This window comes from Patagioenas fasciata, chromosome 7 (assembly GCF_037038585.1).
Source record: "Patagioenas fasciata isolate bPatFas1 chromosome 7, bPatFas1.hap1, whole genome shotgun sequence".
In the NCBI taxonomy this organism is placed as follows: domain Eukaryota; kingdom Metazoa; phylum Chordata; class Aves; order Columbiformes; family Columbidae; genus Patagioenas; species Patagioenas fasciata.
Window position 1 is genome coordinate 2844644 of NC_092526.1, and position 13439 is coordinate 2858082.

General features: G+C 40.9%; 1 protein-coding gene across 1 annotated transcript in view; it reads right to left on the bottom strand.

Annotated features, from left to right (window-relative positions):
• The window catches only part of KIF5C (kinesin family member 5C), a 77026-nt gene that overhangs the window by 22986 nt on the left and 40601 nt on the right, over window positions 1-13439 (bottom strand). The window contains exons 9-13 of the mRNA XM_065840627.2: window positions 12555-12659; window positions 12060-12208; window positions 7742-7890; window positions 4315-4490; window positions 2755-2823 (exon numbers count right to left, since the gene is read on the bottom strand). Coding sequence (XP_065696699.1) covers window positions 2755-2823; window positions 4315-4490; window positions 7742-7890; window positions 12060-12208; window positions 12555-12659 — 648 coding nt within the window. The remainder of the gene's footprint in view (window positions 1-2754; window positions 2824-4314; window positions 4491-7741; window positions 7891-12059; window positions 12209-12554; window positions 12660-13439) is intronic.

A 13439-nucleotide genomic window follows, 5' to 3' on the forward strand; every position in this document is an offset into this window, starting at 1 on the left:
AATAAAATACTTTTGAGAAGAATAACATCAGGCCATAGCAGAAAAACATAAAATATAGAGCAATAACATATAAAATTTAGCGCATGAGCTACAAGAAGGCATTCATGCTCCCAGGTCATCCTAACAACAAAGACTGGACACTCATTCACAAAACCTGCTGATTTCCAAGCCTTCCTACGTATGGATTAGTAAAATATTGCTGTAGTGCAGCTTTCTTGGACAGTAGAACAAAATCTGCAGTACTGGTGGACTTCTGGCCTGGTCCATCACAGCCCACTGCCTCCCAGGCCACCAAGAAGTTGAGTATGAGACCCCAAGCTGAACAGAAACATTTCTGCAAAAGAAGCACCTAAAAGGAGACATTTCAGAGAAGACACCGTGTTTTTTTTGCCCCGAGCGCTAATGGGAAATGGGAAGCCAAGCCGGCAGCTTCAGGCACTGGCACATGCCCAAAGTGGGGAAGGGAGGATTCGGATGTAAGGGAAATTTTCCTCACTGGAAATGCTGCAGCCTCAAAAGTGCACTCACGTTACGGAAAAACCCACTGAATTGCCAAAGCCAGATGGCATGTAAATATTTAAACAACAAAATAGCTTAAAATAATCTTTCTACTAAACACAGATGGAACTATTATTTACATTTACTTGAGAAAATTTCTGTGTGAATATTACTGTGACTTCAAGTAAAGGGAAGTGTTACGTATCACCTAGAGCATCAACACAGCTTCCCAGAAGATTCTTGTTGATACAATGTGGAAAAATACACCATCAAGATTTCAAAAAGCTATTGATAACACATTATACTGATGGGTTGCCAACAAAGGGAAGGAGACGGTGGCTGCAGCACTTTGTGGATCTGTTCACAGCACAAAAGATGAAGAGTGGAAGATTCAGAATCCCCCCAAAAACACACCCTAAGAAACAGCCAGTGGTGAAAATGTACCAAAAGGTACCGGTATCAGCACAGATCATCTGTGGCAGGCCTTAGATTTATAATTAACCTGCTATATTAATCAAGCAGAAAAAAGTACTCTGGTTAATTAGGGGGAAGCAGAGTGAGGCAGCTGCTCTGCAGCACATCTGTATCGTGGAGCTAATCACGGGCTCCAAGAATCGCTCCCACAGAGAAAGTGAAGCTCACACGTGGAAGAGAAAACCTCGAAAATCTAATTCAATGCCCTTAAAGAAGAAAACAAAAATAACGCCCTGGCTTTCAAAAGTAAGAGATGGACAAGTGTCTCAGATGAAGCAGCTAAACCTGCTGAGCAAGCAGTGTAACATCAGCTGCAGAGGCTTCATTAAGTCAGCAAAATGAGACTAAAATATGTGCAAAAAGTGGGGAAAAGTGGTCTGTAAGGCCACTGGAAACTTGATTCATCTTCCAGATGTGTATTGAGTGTGGAACAGCGAGGGTGGGGAATAAGCCAGCGTACAGCATGCTCCCAAGTGTGTAACACAAATTAAAGGAATGCACTTCACTTATAAAATAAGACACAAGAGGGAAAAACAAGCTTTAGATGAGAACGCTGATGTAAAAAAGATGGGCAAAGTGAGATGGCCTAAATAACACACAGCAGAAAATAATGTTGCTGAGAATGCATAAAAGTCTGTTACATTTGTATAGCCAGGGACATGGGTAGCATGTAACACAGAGTAATCAAAAGAAAGTTGCAGGAAGTCAATGAAGAGCTTCATCATGGAGTAAAAGGACAAGTCCCCAAAGGTGGCAGGTAAGCCGCGAGTGACAAGTGACAGACATTTCATACAGTGTTCTCTCCCTGCTAAGGAGACGAACTTTGGAAATCCTTTCTGTGGGTTTGATTAAGGCATGGACAGAATCATTTTTCCAACTACAAGAGAGGTTTCACACCCAAAAAAGCAGCCAGCATGATGCTGTACTCAGCTGAAGTGGCTGAGGCAGCTGGGAGAGACCAGCATTTTGAAACACTAATAACGAGTGAACCTCCACGCCAGGATTATATTGTTCATTGACGGCTCCTCCTCCAGTTTCCCACAGTTTGAAAACCAGCATAAAACCATCTTCTAAGAAATATCATAGCAACATTCAGGGAACTTGGTAATTTGGTGCTATTGCCAGATTTTACTTCTTCAAAACCTCTGTTAAACAAATGATAGATAAGGAAATGACTGTAAGTTTAGTGTTCCTATTCCCCAGCTTAAAAACCACACTCATTTTATGGACAGAAGCAATGAAATAAAATGCTTAAAGTCAGTGATCCAAGATTTTAAAGCAAATCTATGGCAGCACCCATAATGAATTTTCAGTCTCACAGATTTCTCACAGTACTGTCTCTAACCGCCAAAATAATGAACATCAGTCATTTAGTACCAGGTGTAATTTCTATACTGTCAAACTAGGAGATCTGGTAAGCACCTACAGTCCATAGAGTCAAGATAACTGAAAGGATACAGACACATCGAAAAACACATCCGAAGTTTAAAAATACTGGCCACACTCCTACCTTGGTACCTCCAGCATCACTTCCCAGCAGGATAGCATGCTATTCTAAGGAGTTATCAAGGCTTAATGCTCTTCTGAGGATATTATGAAATCAGAAGTCTAAACCCAGCTGTCACATAGGTTTCTTTTACCTGTTGAATTGTATCTGGTTAATATGAATATATTTAGCCAACAACTGTGACAGAATCACTAAACAAGGGTCTCACAAGCAAAATGTACGTTTGGTTTTGGTTGGTGGGTTTGGTTTTGGTGTTTGTTTGTTTGCTTTTTTACCTCCTCTTGATCCAACATTTGTTGCTTTAGTTTTTCCGCCAGCTGGCTCTGCTGGTTGATTTCATCATCCTGCAATGAAACAGGGTTGCAGATTTTTAGTTGCTTTTCGCAGTTCTCATTTGGTCACTTTTATTTCCCCTTTCTAGAGAAGAGACACAAATAATGCCATAGCAAACCTTGTGCATGTTTGTGGGGCACAAGGTGAGAGAAAAATGTAAGTACACAGAGCTACATAGTAAAAGCAACGTATACATGCTGTTGGCTCTGGTATATATGTTATTTATACTCCTATACTTAGGCAGAGGAGTCCCTGATGGTAATCAAGACACTGATATGGTCAGAGTTACACCTTATAACTTGCAGGAGGATTTGCTGACATATGTGATGTCTTATAGATGAACAAACACATACACGTCCTCCCTCTCTCTTACTCTGTCCCCAAATTTCAGCTGAAGAGAGATCATTAGAGGCAGATTTATTAACCAACTACAATTTACAGCCAGCTCTGAACTGCGTTAATGAAAGAGGAAGCTCAAACCACAACACACAACTTGGACCCCTCAACTGCATTTGCTAATATGAAAATAGTCCCAGATACAACACAAGAATGTATTCAGTTATAAATGGTGATATTTTAGTTTTGTTTTGGAGATCAAGTACCTTCTCATTTCCTGTAGCACTGCAGTAAATGCACTAAATGATGCTTCCCGTGTTTTCTAGGGTAAAACAAACCTGTTGCCAGTTCCCTCAAGAATAATTCAATGGGCTTTGCTACTTTTGATGAGGGGAAGTGAAAAATAAATGACTTTTTTTATTTTAGAGACGGCTATGGGGAAGGTATTCCCCATCCCAGCAAAGCTGGAATTTCTTGAAAGTTAAAATCATGTTTTGATTCATGATTAACGCTACCCTGAAAACTTCTGCCTTTTAAGCTGTTCTCATCCATAACGGTCAATGGTTTTCGCATGCCTTTTTCCCCCCACTTCTTATCTCCACACAAGCCAAAGCTATTAATGGCAAGTGCTCAGTAAATATCTTGCTGATAGCTTTAAGTGCCAATGATGTATATCAAGCTGTGCAAATAAATCATTTAAAAAGGCACCTGCACTCCAAGCGGTGTTCACAGCTAGAACAACATGAGCAAAAGAGACCCAAGGGATGGTCATCTCTTTTCTTTAAAATTCTAATACACAAGAAATATATTAAAAATATTAAGATACAGTCTCCCTTTTTTCCATTCTCTGAGATGACGTTACAGTTTGCCGAGGGAGTACAGTATTTACAGAAATCACTGAAGAAAAGGAGTGCTGAAAAGCCTGTATGGAGCCCTTTTAAGATGAAAGGCAAACGTGACTCCAACTTCATGGCGAATGCCCCCAAACACTGTCTGCAGAGGGAGCAAAGGCAGACAGCTGACACGATAAAACAAGATCTATTTTTATATGGTGACAGCATTTCAAACTTTGGACCATTTTCCAGTTCGTAGTGCTCAAGAAATACAGAGACACCCACCCATTTCCATTTACACCCAGTAAATGGAGTCAAACTGAACGTTCACACCTTATCATCCAGCTGTCGGTAGAGACTGGCGATCTCGTCATCATATTTCTGCTTCTCCTCTGTCGAGATGCTGGCAACAACTGGTGTGATGTTGTCAATAATGGGGGTGTTATCGCAAGGCTCCAGGTTCTTCTGGTCCTTTGCGCTGATCTGTTCGTCTTCAGGCACCGCTTCTCCTGCAGACACACAGTCCGTGCTCATTACAATCCAAGAGAGCGTTGCCCAAAACCATGGACATCCCAGCATGGTCCTTCACAGCTGCTGAGAGGGACTCAGCAAAGCAAAGAAGGGCCGGATGCAGCTGTGCAAGGCAGGGAACCGCCACACATACAAACAACAGCAGAAGTAGGTGTGGAAAGGGGGCCAAACTCATTAGAAAAATGAACTCCGTGGTTCAAAACACGTAAAATGCAGCAAGAGTTCGACTGGCTGCCATTAAAAGCACTGAACTCCTGGTTCCCCTTTCACTCAAGCCTGCTACAGATGAGATTAGCTCCATGGATTAACAAAAGTGTAAATAAGGAGGGAAAAAAAACATATGGCTATCAGTCTAAAGCCATATCAAGTTATTAAATGTCTCTTCCTCTCCAAATTTCCAACTGCCTTATCAACTCTTTCTCCCTCCCAATGAACTGTTGGAGCATCAGGACAACAAGCCAGACAGCTGCATTTAAAATTATATTCACCTTCTGCTTTGTCACATCTAAAATTAAAGCGCATACACCAATTTTCAGATGTTGCCTATGCATACCAAACAAGATGTGCTCCCTCTACTTTTTCTTTCGAGATCATTTTCTGCAGGGAATATTGTCTTCGGTATCACCGTGTGTCACAATGACGAGGCTGCCGCAGTTCAGTGAAGAGGGACGGGCAAGGCGCTCATGCCAAAAATTAAATATACTGCGAGATTCTGCGAGCCACTGAAAGCTCCACTCATTGCTCGAGGTGTGCAAATGTTACATCCAACCCTTCTGCACAAACAGGTTTTTTTCCTTTTCTATGAGAAGCTACAATATTTTAGTCTCCTAAAGCTTTACTAGCCATTCCTCTTGCCAAAACAGTGCAGGCACTATTTATCTTACTGGCAAGGAAAGAAGCAAACAGGACAAATATATCAAAAAGCAAAAAGGCAGGCTAATTCAGGCCCCAAAGGAAAACAAAACAGGGCATGAAAGAGCACGACCAAGTAACAGAGAAGATAATTTTTTCAAGCTTGAAGCATGAAAAGGAGTAATATGAAAACAAGTACCACAACCTCTATAAAAGGACTCCACTAAAAATACCTTTTGCTGTATCCTTAATGGCTTGATTATTTATTATTATATATTATTTTAGATACTATATATATAATGTTTTACATATATAATGAGAAAAAATGTAAATTGCTTTTTCATGGTTGCATGTCCCTGGAGCAGAGTGGGAAAGTGGGCTCGGGTCAGGCTGTGGAACCTTGCACGCTGGGCAAATGCTGCTCGGGCTGCAGAAGATCCATCGGGACCATCCCCAAATGGACCTGTCCATTTTCATTTTGTTGTGCTATTTCACTATGCTCAGAAGGTTTGTATGGCAAACTACCCCCCGTGAAAGGAGGAGGGGAGCCTGGATTTGACAGATGCTTGGATGAGAACATCTTCCTACCTGTAAAACACTGACCAAACCGTGAGCTTGCATACAAGGTTGCACAAATCCTGCCTCAGGGACAACTGAGAACACCCATTTTTTGCTATTATACAATTATATTTTGTATATTATTCTCTAATTTCTAGAACAAGCTACACCAAGCACACATTTATACATCTATCTTGCATTTCATATTCAAGATGCAATTTCTTTGACACTTGCATTTGTGAAGAGCCTCCTTTGACAGAATACCCTTCCAAATGATGCTATTTCAGAAGGTCAGACAAGAAATCAATAGTATTTTAAATGCATTGAATGTATTGTCGGGCAACGGCAATGAGAAAAGCAGGAGAGACAGAGGGGATGAGGAGGTGTGTGTATATTTAGACAAAACACTAAAGACAGCACGTTATAAGGCTTGTTCACACAGGATGTAGAAAGGATCTATATGAAGATTTCTGAAAAAAGAACTGTTTCTAGAAGGGGAAGGAAATTCAAGTCATCACATTTAGCAAACACAGAATGAAAGACGCAGAACATGAGCAGGTTGTAAATCCCCAGCGCTCCTCAGCACCACGAGCAGCCCGACCGTCTCCATAGCAATTGTGCAGTGCTGATAAGGGAAATATTCCCTGGGCTGGAGTCTCCAGAGAAAGACACGGAGCACAATCATTAGGTAACGATCTCATCAGAAAAGCAAAAAACAGCACAGGGAGCTGCCAGAAAGAAGCGATTTTTTGCACCCATAAAGGTCAGTTATTATCTGTTAAGCAGTGATTTCACCCGGGATGTTCAAAACCAGACGTGACGGCGCAAATCAAATTGTGACTAATAATTAAATCACAGATTTGTTCTTGCTTTAGATACTTCACATTTGCAAGGATTCCAGACTGTTGAACTGTTAGACGCATGGACACGCAGGATGACAAGCAGTTTAGAAGAGAAAGGTGATTCAAAGAAGCAGTATTTTACTGTTGGGGGTTTGCTGGGATTTCAGGCTGTAAGATGGAGCAAGGTTGGTTTCGTTGCGTTCAGAGGGCTGGTTTGTTTGTTGCTTCTTGGGGGCTTGGTTTGGGGTTTGGTTTTGTTTGTTTGGGCAATTTTTTAACATGTCAAATAAAAATGAAAACTAAGGATGGTTTGCTAAAACTATTTGGCAACAGATTAAATAATTTAAAAAAATCTTTACTTAGTATGTATGCATAGAAATATTCTTCCTCTGCTGCCAACCAGCACTTGATCTTAAATCGCATCCTGAACAGCAATTCCCTGTGTTTCTAAACAGAAAATTGGCTGTTCTCAACATAAATTCCACTTAGAAGCAACAGAAGGAGCCAAGTGGTGATTATTCTCATCAGAGGACATTCCTAATCATTGTGCTAATGGACTAATTATTCCAATGCTAAATTCAATTATAAAAAGAACCCCAAAATCTAGTTACCTTAAAGCATAATGGAACAGATTCTCGTGCCTGAGGAGCAAAGTTCTTTTAAAAAGAAAATTAACATAATGTAATTTTACCTCTTCTTTAATAATATTACCAACATTATTAAAAATCATTGATATTCCTATGTTCTCTACAGCTGCTATTCATGCCAGTTTGGGCGTTTAAAATGGTACCTTCTGTGAACGGCTGCTGTTGGCTTCCCTGGTTCTTGCTTTTTCACCTTTCAGTTATTATTATAAAGCATGAGCTACAACTCTGAACGGTGAACTTAGCACTAGTAGTTTTGATTTACGGCAAAATTTAAACATACGTAACTTAAAAATACAAAGACCCATATCCATTCCATTTTGTGGTACGTACCGTTTCTCCACCTGTTCAGTTCCAGCTCCAGGTGCTGGATAACATTCTTCAGACTCTTGTTTTTGTCTTTCTCCTTCTCGTACTTTTTCTTCCACTCCTCCGCGGTCAGCTCCAGATTCACAGAGACCGTGTTCTTAATTGTCTTAGCTCTGCGCAACAAAAACAGGCGTCAGATTGTTTTGTCTAAAACCAACAGTAAGGATTCAGAATTCTTTCTGTAACACAAATGGAAACCACTATATATTTGCAATTTATTTTTTTGAAGTGCAACGCCACAATGCCATTTGCTCTCAAACCCTACCTAGAAGCCTGAATTGGAATTTTCTGTATCAAAACCCAGCAGCCGCTGCCCAGTTAGGCACAGCTCTGCCTCTTCTGATTCCTCTAGAAAGGGGAGCTCTGGAAACTGTTCTTAGATTTAGGATGAGACCAAGTCCTGTCATTATTGCTCTGCTAGGTAAGCTGTCACCTTGCAGCTTCTCCTGGCCTGGGACCTGCTGTGGAACATCCCACATCCCTTAAACTCCACCGACAAAACTGTATTTCGAGCATCACAGCATGAAGGACGTCAACGGAGTAGAGACATAGAAACTTAGCCCTCTTGAAAGACAAGTGGTGCTTTCAAATACGTTTTTGAGGGTGGAAGGAAGGGGAGGAGGAGAAATGTTGGTCACCAGCAGGTATCGGGGTGGCTGTTGGGCTGAGGAGGGGTCTGAGTGGGCAGGGAGCCCGATCTCGAGCCTGTGCCACTGTAGGCAGCCTCACAAGTTATTGCCTCTCTAGGCAAAAATAGCACAAGATTTAAACCCTTCTAACAACAACCACCACCACTTTGTTATTGTGAAAGCGCTGAGCTCCAATGGAACCTAAACAATTGCCCTAGAAAATGCAAAGCAAGCAGAAAAAGATGCCCGGCGCCTACTCTAATAAATCCACATTTAAAAAGAAGAAAACAAACAAATCACTATGAATTAAGGAAGCTTCGGATCTTTGCCCTTTGTTGCTCAGACACTGCGTCCCTCCAAATGACTCCAGTGTTACTGAATAAAATAGAGGCTAAGGAAAGGAATCACAGACAAATCTCCTAACAGTTTGGAAAATGTCAGCCCAAGAAACTATGCCTATGCATGGGCTATAGATATGCGGGTTAACTCTCCTTTGGGGAGAGCACATCACCTTAATTATCTCCTTTGCAGTTTCACTTACTGATTTAAAGCATCCTTGAAATGTGGCCAGTCACTAAAAAGTCTGACACTTCGTTTCGTTAGCAAGAAAACACTCCCATATCTGTGGCTCATACTTCCATGATTTGCACTGCGTGGCAAGAGGAGTTTTATTACCTTTGAAACATTTTTAAATAACCCAGTACTTTTATAATACGCAGATGCCTAATGGTTGGTTTTTACATATTGTCTCTGCCAAGAGCATGGCTCAAGTTTCCACTCATTTAACTGCACTAGCGGAAAAAAATGCCGAATCATAAAGTTTATCAAGTGTGCTACCCTAATGATGGATGAAGTACTTACTCGTAACTAAATGCAAAACAATATAAAAAGCACACAAAAAAAGATGAAACTGAAAGAGAAGGAATGGTCTCACTACTAAGAGGAGCACATGTGTGTGTTTATGAGTTTAAGTGGGTCTGGGAAGATGAATTTCACTCCTGACACTTATTTTAATGGTGATATGACTTTTTTGCTAGGAAAAATGGAGGAACCAGTAATCACCCATGACTCATATACTTTCTCTTTAATGTTACTCAGGCTCTTAATACCGTCACATCAGAAAAATGAAACACCACAAGCCAAGAGACTGTAGAAGAAACCATTTCCCTGGACAGCAATATTTCTGTGCAAACTGCTGACAAATACCGCTGGCTACGTACAGCACGTGTGCTGCTCTGCGGGTCCGGTGCAGCACCGTCCTCCTACCTGCATCCTGTATTTCAGCCCAGTTCTAGAGCTTTTAAGCAAACAAAAACCCTACAATAAATCCAAATCAAGCACTCCCACGAAGGATTTAGCTGTTTTCCCAGTTCTTGCAGCTGCCATCCTAGTCCTCAGTAAGGGCCATATGAAAAATGTTCCTCCTCCTAGAAAAGCGTTAGTCACATCACATCACTCCAAGCTCTGCCAGCCAGGATGGGCAGAGTTAGTTCAAAATTGTTTTGCCCCAAAAAGAAAGGTAAGTTTTACCCATTGCTGAAAAGAGATACGAAATCAAGAGAAATGTAAACTGAAATAACACAGACACCTGACTTCCTCTACACACACTTCCTTATGCACCCATGTACACAACTCCCCAGAGATCCTGGAGCACTGTTATATATTACAGAGCAAAAGCAACCCCTTTTAATCTACATTAAAAAAATAAAATACTTTTTAAAGATATTTTACCTTTTAATCTGCTTAATCTGAACTTCTACACTTCACTGCTTACATTTCTTCTGACTTAGCCCATACCTGCAGCCAGAGCAGCAAGCAGACTGAAACCCAACACAGCACCTACTGTCTATTGGAAATGAAATGTCCCTTTGGCTGCTTTACTGCCCCGGGGCCTTAGCCAGAGGAATCAGCAGGAACTTCAGGACCGCTCTTCTGTCCTACAGGGGTGGAAGATTCACACTTGTCTGAAACCACCTGCACTTAGAAAATTGTACATGGGGAGGTTTAAAGCGCAAATTATCAAAACATCAACATTTTACCATCAGCAAAACCTGCGCAACTCATTATACTTCAGAGTTGTTAACACTATTTAGTTACTGCATCTTACTATTTGCATTGACTCAAAATTTCTGTGACATTAGAATATATGGGGTTTCAGTAGAAGTTTACATCTTATATAACTTGAACTTACGTTCATCATACAACAGTGAATTAAAACCGCATAGCAACCCTTTACTTAACTATATGACAACAACTGCTTTTTATAGTCCTTTTCCATAAAAACTTACTGCAGGGACTTGAGAAATTCCCTTTGGAGAGTTTTTCCTATGTGCTGTTATTTAAGTAAGTAGCTTATAGTTCTGCAGCGGAGGGACACGCTATAGGAAGCAGAAATCAGAGGAATCAGTGCTTTTTACTCCCTCTCCACCTTCCACAATTCCCAGCAGCAGATGGCAAGTTAATACTGGTTCTAGCAAAGCCAGAGGGAGAGCATGTTGCTGAACTGCCCGCCAGCCTTGACCTGCATTAATCCACAACTCTAAAAGGGGCTTCACCCAACTGCAGCGGTTTGTCCTTGGCTGCCCATCCTGCACTCACACACGAATACACTAAAGGGATCATCTCTCCTCACTGAAATCTAAGGCAAACTTACATTAAAGAATAAAAGTGTAGCAATGAATTCATAGAAGATTGTCAAATTAATTTTTATACATGATTTTGCTTTCCAATATAAAATGATCCCTAACAGTGTGAGCTTCAATGCCAAAATTATGCATAGTGGAAAATAACCCATTTTCAGACAAATGTATTATATTCTAGAAACTGTTAAATAAATTCTATTTCAAACAATCATAACTTTCTAGTATTTTTTGGGTTTGCTATGACACAAATAAAACAAGTCATTTTCCAAAGTATCAGAGTTCTCCTCAATTACAATAAAAGCAATAATTACATAGTGAGCCGGACCTATTGCTGCAAACTTTCCAAATGTATTTCATGTCACTATCACCAGCGAACACACATGGAAAAGAAATTTTCTTTCTGCGTACTTGCAGAGTTATTTTACCCTTACTTGTTTCTGAAGACTTCTTCCTAACTTGTTGAGATCCTTCAAACATATAAAAACGTCTGTGAGCTGTCATGGTAACCTATCAAAGTTGTCACTATTATGCTGTGTCCACATTCTCCATTTTCTTAACAGCTAAAAAGATATTTTTTACAACCCTACCAATAACCCCTGAGATGACAATCAAGGAGAAGACACATCTTAAAAGCATTGAGAGCAGCATCAGATAAAGCAAAACTGAATGTTTTCCACTGAGTTAGCCAACAGAAAACTGCCCAATACCATTCTCTTCCCCACAAAACTCCAAAGAACGACTAGAACACTTTATACTTTCTGAAGGAAAAATTATCAGAGCTTCTAAGTAGTGCAGCCGCTGGCCAACGTGAACATCTATTTTTCTGGCACCATAGGGAATAAAGGGACATTTTTCTCAAGTTCTCCAGTACTGTTTTTCTAACAAGTGCAGAAACTATAACCTCTGTATTTCAAAATGCCTGTTCATCTCGCTCCCCTTGGCACAGCAGTTTCAGAACATGTGGAAGGGCCCAAGTAAGTGTCATCCACCCGAATGCCGAGCAGGACTCACCGCTGTCCGAACATCAGGGTCGACTTAGTTTCTGCTTCGTTGAACACAGAAGGAGAACAGCAGATTACAATGGTGGTTCTACAGTTCCCACCAAGGGAATCCTGAAGTATTCGGGTCATTTTGCTGTCTCGGTATGGAACATGGGTTTTCTAATCAAAATATAAGGAAGAGACAAGAACAATTTTTTGTAGATGATGATATCTTAACGAGAGGGAACATGAGTCGATAATGGCAGGTTTAATGGATCTGAAGCACACAACCCTGAAGAGTAATTGTTCTGATTCTGCTGAGATTGGATAACCACTCAAGTGAAATCACTGAGAATTAGACTCTTATCTTTAGCAGAATAGCAAAAGTGTCACTGGTTTGTGGTTGGAAAGCTAATATTTGCTTAATTCTGAATTGAAATGTTAGCTTATTTTTTTTTTATGTGCATGGCAAAGAAACAGACAGATAACAAGCCATTCTCCAACAATACAAAACAGGATTACTTACAGTTCCTTCTGCCAAGGCAGATATCACATTGCCTAAAGCAGACAAAGACTTATTGATATTTTTAGCTTCATCAAGAACAGCCCCCTCCGCTCCAGTTTTGCTGACCTACCAAAGAGAGCAGGCAACAGTCAGTCTCAGCTATCAGCGAGCGTCTGTACAAATACAGCTCCAAAGCAGATAGTGCAACAGTGAACGATGCTCTTGGAAGAAAAACAGAGCAAGCTTATCATCAGCATGAAGGAGAATTTTAATGTACTTTTTTGCTAGTTGAAGCCTGTAATAATTCCAATGTTCTTCCAAGTTGACCCTGACTTTGCAGTGGGAAAAGCTGGTGAGTCTGTGCTGACTTGAGGATACCTGGGGATCATTTCCAAGCCCAGACTGTCCGTGTGTCCTCAGGCTCTCTCAGTGGCACAGCAGATGCCACCAAACGAGGATCCTGGCTTTGCATTTTGCTGGCACAGATCAAGAAGATCAGATCCTGCATGCAAGGGCTACTGGTCCACAAACTGGATGCCAAGGTGGCCCAGTCGAGAAGTTTGGTGGCCTGGGACTCTGTTAGACAGCAACCCAGGTCAGAGGCTTTTCGCCCTCTCCTTTTTATTTCTTGGAGGTGGGGTGGGTTGGAAAGGGCACAGAAATGTAGGATAAAGCCATATATTTTTCTCTACATTAAAACTATAGTATCTGTACTTTCCTCTAAAAATGTCACATGACGTAAAAGGAAACATCACGGTATCTTTTAAGAGACAATCTACCAAGGAAACCCTTATTTCAGGTTTTCTGTACAATGTGCAAACGAATATAATGACCCACAAAAGTGTCGTTTTCAGAGGAGAGCAGAGCCTGACTAGGCATTCCTTTTCTAAACATCACTATGAGTTT